Here is a 15,318-nt window from a genome sequence, read left to right as displayed (position 1 = left end):
GTTCTTAAATGATAATTTCACATATAAATTATTTCAACAGTTTTTTCAGTTGTCTTTGATGGATTGTCTTTTTTTAATTACATAGTGAGCAGCAATTAAGTCTTTGTTCACTTGAAAAATTTGTTCACAGTGTCTGTACTGCTTTTATGAGTGTTAATCATCCTTCCTGCTGGCTTTGATATTTTCTCAATTTCAAACTTTAGTGTTTGTTGTATTATCTTTCAAAATATTTGAAATTCTACAGGAAGGCACTGTTAGAAACAATTTCCTCTGTATGAAAAATCTTAAGACCTGCTAAAATAAATCATAGCCTTGTCAGGCCAGGCCTTGTACATTATTGCCAAACGTTTGTCCATGATTTAGTTATTCATTCTGTAAATATTTATCAAGTACTTTCTGTGACCTGGGACAGGGTGGGGGCACCACCAGGAATAAAACCCTTGGGTCCCTGTCCTCACAGGACTCCTGGTCAACTGGCTGACTATGACTTTTTCTTTATATACTTGCACCTCGAAGAGGTAATCATTTTCCCTACCCACTTAACAGCAACAATAAAAAATTATTTGTATGGCTTCTGGAAAACTCAGGGAATTACAACTAGCTATTTCTGACATTCAGTTACAGGCCTTTTTCATCGTTCTAGTACACGTTCAATAGTCCTTCAGGCCAGTATCGAAAATCTTCAAAAGAATTGTATCAGAAAATAATTCTGAAATAAGCTGCTTGGCTTGATGATGCCCCAGTTGGATTCAGAGGCCTTCCACTTGGTGGTTTACCCAAGTCCGTCTGGTACAACTCCCTCTCTGGAATGCTTGCTTGATACAAATGTCATTTGAAAGAAAGAAACCAAAATAGAACATCTTGTAAGTGGGATACCCTTAGTGACTGTATTGGAGAAAAAAATTAAAACCAACCTTAAAGGCATCACTACTATAGAATGAATTTTTTTAAAAAACCGACTAATGGAATTCTGTTCTTTCTTTCTCCCCCCTCCCTCCCTTCTCCCCCACACTCTCTCTCCCTCTTTCTCTCATTATGTGTATCAACTAAGGAATGTTAATCCTTTGCTTTTCAGTGACTTTTAAATGGTTTCCTCTTAATTTGGACAAGGTATTTCTACCTTTTAAGCAACATTATGAAACTTGAGTAAATCTCTGTAGCCCTCAGACAGTTTTGCCCTGAACTTTAACTCAGAACTTGGAGAGCATTTTGTGCCACGTGCGTCACAAAAGCTAATGCTCAATAGCCACAGTCTGAGCCCTCCCGCCATGCGGATCTCTTGTGCCCTGTATTTCTATAAAGCCATATTTCTACTTTGGAATGGATGGTTGCTTGAATGTCAGCCTCCTTCTTGGGCTGTAAGTAAGCCTCCTGAGGACAGAGATCTGATCCATTTTTGTTCACTATTATGGACTTGGTGCATTACCTGGTTTATAATAGTTACTCAATAAATTATGAATAAATGACTGCCTTCCCTAGTAAGCAGATGTTTTTATATCCTCATGTTTCTGTGGGCCTCCCCGCCTCCTCTTCTTTGTCCTGTCTGGGACCCACCTCTCCCCGGCAGTTCTTCCTTTAGCTCTCTGTAATGGACGCTCTGTTCCCCACTCCCTCACCCCTGACATTTGATTCCCTCCTGCTGCCATTCCTGGCCGTTTTCCTTCCAGTATTGTGTGTATTCTCATTTGAAATGCATGCCAGCCTGCTAATTTTCTCTTCACATCTCTGTTGCTGTCATCTCCTGACTCCCTGCTCACTTCCTCATACTCACCAGACGCGGGTGGTCACTTCTCTCCATGCCAAGTCTTGCTGTTATCCAGAGGGAGGTCAGTCCCGTGTAGCCAGCCTGTTCTCCTTTGGATCCTCACTCTCTCCTTCCCTTTAGGCATTTTCCCCTCAGTCTACGAACATGCTTGAGTATCCCCCCACACTTTGTAATTTTAAAACAAATAAACTTTTTCCTTTACCTGACGATCTCAGTACAAAGAAGTCCAACGTTCTTTATTGCATAAAGCCTATTGCCTTCTAACTGTAATCCTTCTTAATCATTCCCTCTGGCTCTCAAGTGCTGCTTTTGTTTGGAAGACTCCCCCAAATAACTTCAGCACTGACTTCTCACTAATGTGCCTCTAGTGTATTTCTGAGCTTCTGCTGGACATCTTTCCCTGAATGTCCTGCCAATACCTGAAGGTCGTGCATGGTGCCTGAACATAAACCGTAGGTCTTTTCTCCAAGTCTTCTTTTGACATTTCATGGCATCACTGGGGAGGTTCAGGCCATGACGTTCTCCCTGAATTCTCCAGACAGTTCCTCCACCTCCTCACTTCTTCCTCAATGTCCCTTGGATCCATTCATCTGTTGGTCCCTTGGATCCAGTCCATTTTCACTGCTTCTCTCCCAAGTTCAGATGCCTGCATTTTGCAGTCACCCCTTAGATGAACTCTAAGGATATAAATCTGGGTGCCCAGGGGACTTGTTATGACTAATTGACATAAATTCTCCCTGCATCTTGCCTTCCATTGTATAAGCCTCTAGGTTTCATTTATAACTTGGGGAGATAATGCCATAATTCTACATGTGACCACCAGCTTTGGGAACGTGGTGTGACCGCCAGGGACCGTTGGACTACAGACAGGCTTAGGCACATTATATGTAGACTCTCAGGCTCTCATTTATCCACCAGCTTTTTGACCTAAAGCTACTGGTCTAGATTTAGTGTTAATAATAATACTTCAGTGCATTCATCTTCCACAGGAAATTTATCATAATTTTGGCTGAGGCAACATTTCGCCATTTACTTAAAAAGAGTGAAATTTGATTTGATTTGATTTGATTTTATAATTTATATGTAAGGTCTGCCAGCTTTTCCCCTGAAGTTTTAGCCACATGCACTTGCTCAGCATAAACTGAGTGGTCGTTATCTGGACATAGAGGGGGTGAATCCCCCTGAGTTGGTAGTTGGCCCACTTGCAGATATGTTGGCTTTTTCTTTTGACAAAGACAGCACACCTTCCACACACTGTGACCTGCTCCCCACCCCAACTCCGGGAGTTGTTGCAGGAGAGGGCTAGGGTAAGGAAAGGAAGGTAGAAGGTTCGTTAGCTCCTTTCTTATTTTTCACCTCTATTGCAAACTTTTTGCTATTTCCCGGCTGAGCCATAATATCTGTTCATAGAATCTTTTGCTTATAGCGTTAACAGTTATATTCAAAATGTAAAATGCCTTTGTTTACAATCAAATTGATTTTCCATTTGCAAAGTGACCCTTTTCCTACTCAACCAAAGTTTCTTTAAACCACAGATACGAGTACCATTATTTAATCTGTTAAACATCCTTTAGCAAGTCCAGGGGATGTCGTTCATGTCAGTGCATCAGGATGTCATACAGCTGCACAAACATACTCGTTCTGCAGGCCTACCAGCCACAAGCTTAAACTCCGAAATTCTTTGTCTGTGCGTGCAGACAGATGGAAGTCTTTAGTAGCTTTTCCCTTTGGGGGTTTAAAAAGGATGGCTGTCTCCATTAGAAAAACAAGTTAAAAAACGGATGGTATCAAATTTCTAAAATTAATGCTATGGTAAATAAGGATTCTAAGCAATCAGATGACCGTAGTTGACATAAGTGGAGAAAACACTCTGCCTAGAACCAGCATGAACTTAACTGTGATGAACTGGCATGGTTTTAGAGAATGAAATAGTCCCTCCTCTAACTCTTTGGATTAGTCCAAGGAGGTGGTTGTGGGTAGACATGAATTACTATTCTTCATTAAAGTTTAAGTCTTGCCTTCTCTTAAAATAGAGCCCTATTCCCACCCATGACCCTCTGACCCCATTTTGTACAAAGAGCCCTCTGGAGGCAGACTGTTGAGTTTAAATCCAACTTAATGGCTTTGTGACCTTGGGAAATGTGCTTGGTCTCTCTGGGCTTTAACTTCCTCATGTACAAAATGGGAATACTATTTCACAGGGTTGTGGTGACAATTAATGAGGCGATATTCATAAAGCACTTAGACCAGGTCTTACTGTGACCTTTAAGATTAATGTACTCACCACAAATCAGTATGAGAATCAGAATTTTTAAAGTTGGAAAGGGGCCTAGAGCTCAGTTAACCTGGTCTGCTAATTTTAGCAATGAAATATTGGGATCCTTACTGAAGGTCACAGGGCTAGTTGAGTAGCAGTGTCAGGTCTGGGACTCAGCTGTCTTCTTGACTTACAGTTAACTACCCCTTGGATGGTCAAAACCCAGAACATTACCCTTGATTTATTTCCTGAAGGTGCCGTGTCTTCTTTATGTTTTGCTGTACAAAGAGTCTCACTGCTCTTTAAAGTTACTAGGAGGTGCTGCTGGCTCACCCTGAGTTAAGCTATCATATTCCCACGCGAGTGGAAAGAGAGCCCTGGTCAGGAATCAGATGATCTAGATAGGTTATGTCTTTGCCACTAGCTAAGGTCTGGAAAGCCACATAGACATCTTGGGTCTTGGTTTTTCATCTATAAGTCTTTCATATATACAGGATAATGTGGAACTCCTAGGTTAAACAGCATTGTCCCCATAACGGGGATCTACTCTGTTTCTACGAATCGCATTTCTTAGAACTGCTGCCTACTCTAATATGCAAAGTAAGAATAAACATAAAACTGTCATCAGTACAGAAAATAAACTTCTCCACCTTTAGTTTTGTTCAGATTCGCTTCCACCTAAACAAGATTAAAATTTGTTTAGCACAGCTTCCGGGCAACCTTTAAAGGTAGTAGAAAGGTAGATTGGCTTTCCCAGAAACCCTAGTAAGGGGGAAGGAGATGTTATTCGTGTTTTCCAGATAAAGAAATTGGTAATGATAACTTTTATAAAAAGAAGAACTGTGCATAAAGCTCATCATTTCAAGCACTCTATCTTCGGAGGTCTTGCTAAGATGGCATGTTTTCATTTTATAACCAGATAGTAGCTTTGCTTTTGAAATGCCTTGAAATGTATGTAGAGACACCTCTCAAACCTAATGTTCAGTGAAAAAGGATATACACTCCGTAAGTCCACGAAGTTAGAGGTCCAAGAACAGAAAAATGAGTGGTGATGGAGATAAAAACAGTAATCATTCGGGGGAATGGAGGGGATGGATATTGACAGGGAAGAAGCACAGGAAGCTTTCTTGGCCTGGAAATGGTTTAGACCTTTATCTGGATGGTGATTGCATGTGCAAAACTGTTTACTTTCTGTATGTATAACTCAAAAACTATTTGAAAAAGTTACATAGTACTTACTGTAATGACTGATCTTATCCCAAGTCCTTTTAGATAACTGTAGCTTCTCCAAGTGACAGAGGAATGGAAATTGGCAAATATGGAGGCGGGTTCTAAGAGCAGTCTTCTCCAGGGGATGCAAATTCCTTCATTTTACTCTGGTATAACATGTCCCACATTTTTTTTCTTTACCTTTATTTTCCTGTTTACATTCTTGCTAGATGTAAAAAGTTGATGGCTAAATAATTTAAAACAAGTTTTAGCCATGATTATTACCTTAGCACCAACTATTTTTTAAAGGAACTATCAGCTGATGAAAAGCAGTTTTCTTCTGTGTCAACCAAGGTCATTTAACTAACATTCTAGTCTCATATTTTTAAGTAATATTATGTACATTTATATATAGAAAGTTCCATAAGTCTCTAGTTCCTTTGTAAAAATTGCACATTTCACAATTTTACACTTTCAAGCTTATAACTTTATAAATGTGTTTTTATTTTTGCCAAAAAAGTATGATGTGTCTGTGATGAGCTTAGCACAGTGAAAATGAGAACAATCTTCTTGACATTGTTAAAAGGCCAGCCATCTTTGATTTGTTCACTTTTAGACCATTCCCTCCTTGATTTCCACTTGGAAGTCTGCTTGCCTTTAGGGTCCCAGTTCAAGTCTCTTGACTTCCCGTGAAATATTCCTGAGTCACCCCGGAAGTGAAATATTCCTGAGTCACCCCAGAAGTGAAATTGACCTGAGTTACCCTGGAAGTGAAATATTCCCAAGTCACCCTGAAAGTGAAATTGTCCTGAGTCAGCATCCCTACAGAGCTGGCATCGTTGACCACTGGTCATGTTTGCAGCTCTGTAAGCAAGAGTCCTGTCTCCCTGTCTGTTCTCTCCTGAACCTTACAGGTTGGTTTATAGCACCCAGTTAAAGCAGGCCTTGCGGTACAGTGGTAAAGAGGACCATCTCTGAAGGCAGAGCTGACCTCTAATCCAAGCCCTGCCACCTACTGGGTGTGTCCCTTAAGGAAGATACCTTATTTATTATCCATATAACTCAGTCAATAAATATTTATTTACTCTCTTTCTATCCGGACAGACACCGCACACTATATGCCAAATGCTGAGCTACGTGCTTAGCCTCTGTGAACCTTAGTTTTCTCATCTCAAAAATGGGACTCAAAAATTGTGAGAATTAGCATTGAGCTAATGCAGGTAAAATACTTTTTAGCATAGTGCCTGGCACACAGAAAAAAAGTGATTATTAATTCTGCTATTAATAAAGTGCTCATTAATTACCACTTTCAGGAGGGAGCAACATGCTGGGTGGGTTAGCGTTTATTTTGTTCATTGTTGGGTACTTATCATGCAACCTTTCACATGAGCACAAGCTATGGGGTTTCTGTTCCTGAATTGTGCCACTCTTCTCCCACCCCCATGAGTGTAGGGGAGAAAGATGGATGATCTCAGGAATGTCTCAGTTGCCTGAAATAAGTTTCAGGTCTTTTATTTTATTTTTGATACCCAAATAAAATTTTAATATTGAAGGCAGTTCCACTTCAATGATTTAAAGATAAAGTACAGGAGACCTTTTTATTTTTATTTCCAGACTTGTTATTCTATGTTAACAATATATGATAATCCCAGCCTGGTGAGAGTGTGTGTGTGTGTGTGTGTGTGCCCGTGCACATGTGTGCATGCTGGTGGGTACATTTGGATTCCCCCTCTCTGGATGGTCTCACAGTAACTAGGGGTGAATACTTCCAGAGGCCTTTCTGCAACTAGTAGAAGGTTGAATAGTTCTTATCTTATCTGGGGCTATCATGTGATAAAAAGTGTTGAAACAACTATTTGATAACCTGTAAATAATTTTCGTAGGGATAAAGTTCTAGGAATTAAAAATACTAGTAAAAAGAGATTTTGGAGAGAAAGATGGGTGATATTCCCAACACTTGTTGAGCAGAAATCTTTACTGTTGGTAAGAGACAGTAGCCCCTGAGGTCTCTCTAGAGCTGATATCTTCACCCCTAAGAATCTCTTAAATCCTCATCCTTATTTACCTCTGTGCTAACTAATGCCACATTTTAAACAAATGAACCCTTTATTTTAAAATAGTGTTAGATTTTCAGAAAAACTTGTGCAGATATTAGAGAGTTCTCAGTTACCCCATTTAGTTTCTCCCACTGTTCATCATCAGTATGGTACATTTCTTATAACCAAGGAACAGGGCTTTGGTGCATTACTATTAACTGTTAACTATTAGAATTAGTTTTTCCCAAAGTCCTTGTATTTTTTTCCAGGATTCCACCCAGGATACCACCCTACATTTATTCTTCATATCTCCTTTGCCTTCTCGGGTCTGTGACAGTTTCTCAGACTTTCCTTGTTTTTAATGACCTTGACAGTTTTGAAGTGTATGAATCAGGTAATTTGTAAATGTCCCTCGGTTTGGTTTTGTCTGATCTTTTTCTTATGGTTATAATGGGGTTATGGGTTTTGAAGTATGATTCTCATCCATCATATCACGAGTTCATGCTACCAACATGACCTGTAGCTGCTGAAGTTAATCAAGAGCCCTTGGCTGAGGTCCTGTTTGTCATTTTTCTCCACTGTAAAGTCATCCCCCCTCTTCCATACTGCATTTCTTTGGAAGGAAGTCACCATTTAAGGAGTGGGTTTAAGTCCACGTTTAAGGAATGGGGAGTTAAGCTCTTCCTCCTTGTACTTATAGAAATGATTTTTGTAATTCTTCTGTACAGATTAGTCTGTTCTCCTACATTTATTTATTCAATATTTACCAGTCTGGGTGATGTGTATTTATTTATACTTTGGATTATAATGTAATACCACATTTTTTATTTTCTTGCTCAGATTATTCTAGCTTTGGCCTTGGGGACTGTGTCAGCTGACTGTGTGACTGACATGCTCCCATCAGTATGCTTTTTGAGCACTTGCTTACATTCTGACACAGTAAGGTGCTCCAGGCTCATCTAGTATTCTCCTGCCCCAGCCCTGGAAGCAGCTGTTTCTGTAGCTAGCGGATTTCTTTCATTGGAGAGTGCTAGTGGAAACCAAAGTGTTCGTGTGCTCACTGGGGTAGCACTGCTCCTGGGCCCTCTGCATGAACCATATATGCACACGTATCGATTGTCTATCTAATTTATCTGTCACAAATATGAGTTCATCCTGATGTCTCCCAATCTAATTCAGTGCTACGTGGATAATTCTAGCTTTCTCCCCTTGCTTGTCTGAAACCTGCTCTCCCCCCAGCTTTTTCCAACAGTGAGAGACCTGGCTCCCAACATTCACTGTCCATTTCCTTATTCATTCCCTCCCAGTGTACATGTATAGCAGTTTCAGAAATGTTAACTCACACGCCCACGTAATGCCACACATTTTGATTTTTCTGTTCCCTTTTTCTTCCCTCCCACCCCAAAAAAGGAAGAGATTTGATCTAGCTTAATGTAAACTCTGATTAGCAAGAAAGTAAGGATCTTCTTTAGACACCTCGTGACAAGGAGAGTCACTTGGTTTCCATAGAAACCAATCATTCAGTCTCATCTGTGGTGGCTCATAGTATCAGTTCACTCTGACCTTGTCTACTTGACTCTGTGCCCAGAAGTGGTATGTATGCCCCTGTGTATGACAGCATGTATCCTCAGTCATTGTTGCAGTTGAGAGAGGCCTCGCATAAATGTAGGAAATAAGTCAAATCTTCCCTAAGCGCTACTCTAACGTTTCTTTGCCATGTTTTGTGGCCCTTAAAGGGGAAAGTGGCAGAATTACAATGGAAACATAAAAACTGTAATGGAATAAAAAAATATATAGTAATAATAATATGTAAGCATAGTAAATTGCAACAGCACAAAGAAAATAACTTAGAAACCATATTTTAAGGAAATGAAGATTGGTTTGCTTGTTTTCTTACTTCCTTCAAGTTCTTGATTTTTAAATGTCAGATTTTTGTGTGTGTGTGTAATGCCTTTTTAGTGGATATATTCTTCTTTGGTACAGTAAAATCACTATAAATAAGATAGGTGTATACATAATGCAACCGAGTATTATCATAGCATGTATTTTTTTTTAACCATATATGATTTCTCTTTAATTATTTTGGTTATTTTTAGGCTACAAAAATGTATTCTTGTTAACTCAGATATTTAAGGATATTTAGAGGAAAGTTGAGACTATCTTTTTGCTGACTTCTTTTTTCACAGAGCAGGTGTTTGTATAAAATCTGTACCAGGAGTTCTCTATAGAGGTTCTTTTCTAAACTTTCTTTCACTCGCAGAATTTGTGAGCTGGAACCCTCTGCCATTATTTGTCTCACTTTCTCAGTGACTGAAATAATTATGTGCGGAGGAGAATCTAAAATAGATGTCAAAAATATCACAGAACTACCAAATATTATAAAAATACTACAGACTCTCAAGTAGATTTAACTTTTCTAAGAGTCTTTGTCATTCAGTTAGTTCTCAGATCTCAAAGGGAAGATTATCCAAACCTGTAATTTATTTTATGTGATAATTATCTATCATTTATTTTCGGCTCTGTGGTCACATTGGCACTGGGACTGCCTACTTGATACATTTCTGTTCCAGGGAAAAATAAAACTTGCACGTATTGTCACCAGCTGGGGGTGTGGGGAGGTCCTACTAGGTGTGAGCTTGTTTTGGTGGGAAGATAGACTGAGCTGTGTTATTTAAAATGTCTGTAGTGAAACAGCTAATGACTGTATTTAAAAATATTTAAACATTTCAGTAATATTTAAAATATTATAAAATGTTGATCTCAAGTGCGAATCACTCTTCATGACATAAAAGTGGATCAAAATTAACATTTAAAACAGGAAATTTAGACTTTCATCTGGAATTTATCTGGCAGTTTTGTTCTGTCTGTGTGTAAGTGCAAAATTCACTATACTTGTTGTGAAAAAATTTTAGGGAATTTCAGACTGATTTTAATGGTAAATAGGTCCAAAAGAAAACCTATAGAAATAGAAACAGCCCTGGCAGTGGTATCCTAGGTGTTTAGAGGAAAAGAGAGTTCATGTTCTGTTCATACTAGTCAAAAAGCAAGTGACAGTCCCCCTCACATTCATGATGTAGGAGAAGTAGAGTGGCGAGTGTGGCCAACTATGGCCCCTAAGTGTGAGTGTGGTTACTAATAACCTAACAATTACAAAATTGCAGGTGGATTCATTCAGTCAGGAGAACAGCTCTGTGTGTATGCACTGCTGTGGGCATTGACACTGAGCCAGACCCTTTCCAGAGTAAAGACTAGGCTGTAAATGCATCATAAGGAAAGGTCATGTTGGTTAATTTCTTCTGCAGCGATGAATTTGACCCTAAAGCTTTGATTCTTCATTCACCAACTCAGTCTCCTCATTCAGTTGCCCCATCTGTCACCTCCTGTCACCTAGGCCTAGAATTATTTAATTTTCATTTCTGTGTATTTCTGATTTTAGGAGAAAAAATAAACTCTTCTTCAGTGGTTTGGATCAAAAGCAGAATCTTTCTGGATTATCATAGAACTGGGTGTGTGGATTGAGAGAAAATGAGAACTTGATGAGTGTCTGGAGCCCCAGAAGTGCATTTGAGATGGAAACTTTAGTTCCTATGTTTGTAATAGTCAGCGCTTTTATATTTCACATTTAAAGTGTTCAAAATTAAACCATTCAGCATAAAGTCTCAATAAAGAAACACCAGGGAGGAAATACTCAGTTCCTCCCTAGATTTGCCTCTATTTTAAGGAAGGCAGTCAGACAGGAATGGAAGTGAAGTAGATACTGGAGCTTACTTTTTTTATTATGGCTTAGCTTCAAAATGATTCCGTCCCCTACTTCTCTCTGCCTATTGCACTATGCCTAGTGTAGGTAGGTTAAGGAAAGTAAGTGAAGTAGGGTTAGGAACCACAGAGAGAAGAATCAATCCAATCACTGCAGAACTTGCATTTCTATTTTAAATTAGACTAGACTTCACTAGTAAAATAGGATTTATCATTGTTTGGAAGGTGAACCCGTAAGGATTTAGGTGTTGGCATATATTGATTGTCTTTTCTCAATTAAAAATTTTCCTGGTTCTTGATGTATGTCAAGTGATTTCTGATTAAAATTTAGACATTTTTGTATCGTTATGAGACTCTAAATCTTACTGAACCTTTGTTTTAACTGGCTTTGTCAGACACCTCTCCAGCCGGGAAAGCAAGGAATGCCTCCTCATTACTGCCATGTGGAGATAAGAATCCAGGTTCCGCATTTGTCTTCTGTCGTTGTCTGGTGGTGGAAATAGTTGGGGAGGTCCTCATTACTGTTGAGCATTGTGGGATTTGCAGATCCCCACGTGGAGTCCATTGATGCCTCTGTGGGTAGAGATAGTCTTGTTCCTACTGGACAGTGGTTTGACACCACCCCAACATTGGGGGATTGGAGGAGAAGGGACGCCTTGTTACTGCCAGGTAGGGGCAGAAGTCCAGGCTCCCACATGGTCTCCACTGACACTGTCGAGGATGCTTTACCAGATGGTACGAAGGACCTGGTTTCCTACTTGGTCTTCTGTGGCACCAGTCTGATGGGTATTGGAGCTCCTTGTTAGAGCTTTGTGAGGGTAGAAGTCTAGTCTCCCCACTCAGCCTTTGTTGGCATGGATAGGCATAGCTTCTTCTGTGGTGTTTGCTTGGAGTAGAGCAGTTATTGTCTAAAAGTTTTGTGTCTTGCCAGGCTGTCCCTTTCCCTTCCCTTTGGCAGAGAGAGCAGGCTTTTGTTGAGGCTGTTTTCGTCTGTGCCCATTGGAGTTGCTGAGTTGGTGGCTGCTCCAGCTACAAGTCTGGTATATATGAGACAAAAAGAAAACCCAAGGGTCTCACCTCCGTGTTGTTTCTTGGGTCCTGAGCTCCTAGGCTGGTCTACTTTCCCTTTACCTTGCAGAGTCTTCTTATGATTGTTTTATATATAATGTCCAGGGTTATAAGCTGAATTTAGCAGAAGGAATAGGATACAGTAAGTCTGCTCCATCTTCCTGGAAGCAGAGGTCCTTGCTATTCAGTTTTTTTTTTTGTTTTGTTTTTCCTGCTATTTTATTGTGAAAGTTGACGATGAAAGAATTAACCACCACATATTCACCACCTAGATTCAACCCTTAACATTTTGCTTTATTTTACTTTCTTGCATATTTATCCATCTGTCCATCCATTTATTATTTTTGGTGGACATTAGTACACTTCACCCCTAAACATATCAGCATACATATCATTAATTGGACTTTGCTATTTATTTACTTTTTTTAAAGGTAAGGTGAAATGTACAATATCATGAATAATAATACCATTTGATGAGTTTTGTGTAATCCATCCCTAATTGAGATAATTTCCATCACCCTAGGATGTTCTCTTCAAGCCCCTTCTCAGTTAATTCCCACCTCCGTTTCATTCAAAGAAGCAACTACTATTTTGATTTTCCTTCTTTTTCTTGTTTTTTTTTTTGGGTGGATGGCAGAAATTCATTTTGCCTCCTTAAGGACCTCATATAGAGTCACAGAGTATATTCTCATGCATATACTCTGAGAATTTCAGCATAATGTTTCTGAGATGTATTCATGTCATTGTATGTATCAGGGGCTTTTTTTCATTTTTTATCACTGAGTACTATGTCATTGCATGACTAATACCATAGTCTATCCATTCTGGACTCCTTCCAGTTTTTTGCCATTAAAATTTGATAGGTGGAGTGATACAGGTCATCACTATCTTCCCTCTGATTTGAACAGAGTACAAGGCAGCAAGGTTTTAGGTCTTTCTTCTGATTAATAAAATGATTGAGGCACATCAAAGCCATGTTCTGTCATGTGCAAGACCCACATTTTCCACATATTTCTTCTTAGGGGTAGCTAATGGTTTATTTGAAGCTGAAAACTTTTTTGTAATAGAAGAAAAAGATAATTTTAGCTTTGTGAAAATTAGAATTTAGCTCTTTGGCACTGAGTTTTGTCTTGTGAAGGAGAAACCATGGTTTCTACACCATAACTGTAATATTCATTACTGAGAATGTCAAACTAGCCTCTGGAGGAACATCCTATTTCAGGAGCACTTAGAATACTCTCTTTCTGCACAAAAAACTGGTTGCTGCAGATGGATTCAGCTGTGTTGCACAGACCCTTATGTGTCTGGCCTACCTACTGTGTGTGTCTTTTGCTTCTTTTCTCTTTCCCTAAAATGATTATCTAAAGGGTCTATAATATCTGATTGATTGATTTACTACTGATTATCAGGGGAGTTCTACCAGCTGGGAAATGGGACAAAATAAACTTTATGTGAGATTCCAATTCAAGTGGCATGCATACTATTAACAGAGCAGGAAGAAATAGATAATGTTGTTTTAGGCTTTTATTACAGCCTTTCCCTGACTTTTTCTTTATACAGTTGACGGACTGGACAAAGCTTCCATAGCAAACTCAGATGGCCCGACAGCAGGTTCGCAAACCCCTCCCTTCAAGAGAAAGGGGAAACTCTCCACCATCGGTAAAATCTTTAAGCCTTGGAAATGGAGGAAAAAGAAGACCAGTGACAAGTTTAGAGAAACCTCAGCAGGTATGGATACCAACTTTGTTAGAAGATAAATTGTTAAATTTTTCAAAAGGTGAAAAAGTTGTTTCATGAAGCTTTTTTTTCCCAGAAAAAAATAATCCCTATTTGAAATGAAATTATTTAAGGATGAATCAAGTTAGAGTTCTGATTTGCCTTCTTGTTCCACTCACTTTGGCTTTCTAATATATTCTTGTTTGAAAATATATACTTGTAAAGTCATATAAAAAACTGGGGGAGGGTAGTAAAATGCAAAATGAGAAGTGGAAATGTTACTTGTCAACACTGTAGCTGGAAATATCAATTTACATACACACACACACACGGTCTATTATCTATCTATTTACTTAGTTCCAGCAGCATAATCCTGTTTGTTAATTTTAAAAAATTATCTTTTTTGAATGTGTTTGTTCTGTGGGCAAAATTTAAATGGGACACTTGAAAGACAAGTGTTGCTATATCTATTGTGCAACTTTAAATTTCCATCATGTTATTAAGACAAATAAATATTCTCTGTCCTAGGAGACTCCTAATTCTCTTGGTGTGAACATTTTAATTGTTATTTTATTTTGTGGATTTGTTAGATCTTAAGAATTACATTATATCACATCATGAGGCAACATATATAAACTTAACCAGGGCAAGGATGTGATAGACATCTTATGCTCGCCTTGTGATGATAGAAGAGGCATCCATCCAGACTTTGTCTTTTCAGCATTGGGTATTCTTCCCATTGTCTTTAATTATTTTGGCAACCTCTTTTGCTCTTATTTTGCTAAACTCAATATAATCATGTTTTTAGGACTCCAAATTCAGATCAATTCAGCAGGTATTTAGTGAGCATCTATTCTGTCTCAGAAAACATGCCAAATTCTGGAAATACAAACGTGAATAACTGATTCCTTCCCTTTCTCCCAGTGTAAAAGAAGCAAAAAAACAGGCAAAAAACCAATTCCATGCTGTATGGTAACTACTGTTATACCTGGAACACAGAATGCCATGATAGGACACAGCAGGGGCATTGAAGCAAGACTGGAGAGCGGGAGATTCAGTGATGGCTTTCTGAAGCAGATGATATAAAGAAAAACCAATCATTTTCCTCAAAATATGGGGATTCATGAAGTCAGAATTCCTTTAACCTTAAACCAGTGGCTGGTCACTTAAGTGTCTGGGACAGCACCCCAACATCTATTTATAATCATGCCATAAAAAAATAAAAAGAATTACATTATTTAGTATCTTTCATATGACTCATGGAGGAAGTTGGTTTTAAATTTCAAGGCAGAATTAAGCCTGATTTAAGCAAGTATCCAGTCTCAGTGGTATTTCGTTTAAGGAAGAAAGGCATTTATCTCTTCTCCGTGCTTATTGTCCAAAACAATCCTGTCACCAAAATTTCTCATTACACTGCAGTCTTATACTGACAGTGTATGTACAGGATTGCAGAATGTATCTTAATGGTCTGTGCTGATATAAGAACTGGCCTCTAGTTCTAGAGCTGTGAA

The 15,318-nt window shown here is 38.9% G+C and overlaps 1 protein-coding gene across 6 annotated transcripts in view; it reads left to right on the top strand.

Annotated features, from left to right (window-relative positions):
• Nucleotides 1-15,318, top strand: part of PHACTR2 (phosphatase and actin regulator 2) — a 252,895-nt gene that overhangs the window by 138,627 nt on the left and 98,950 nt on the right. For all 6 annotated transcript variants that reach the window (XM_057489140.1, XM_057489139.1, XM_036906843.2 and 3 more), the window contains exon 2: nt 13,652-13,819. In XM_057489140.1, coding sequence (XP_057345123.1) covers nt 13,652-13,819 — 168 coding nt within the window. The remainder of the gene's footprint in view (nt 1-13,651; nt 13,820-15,318) is intronic.

This window comes from Manis pentadactyla, chromosome 12, assembly GCF_030020395.1.
Source record: "Manis pentadactyla isolate mManPen7 chromosome 12, mManPen7.hap1, whole genome shotgun sequence".
NCBI lineage: Eukaryota > Metazoa > Chordata > Mammalia > Pholidota > Manidae > Manis > Manis pentadactyla.
Note: the sequence above shows the minus strand (reverse complement) of the source record. Positions and strands in the feature narration are given on the sequence as shown.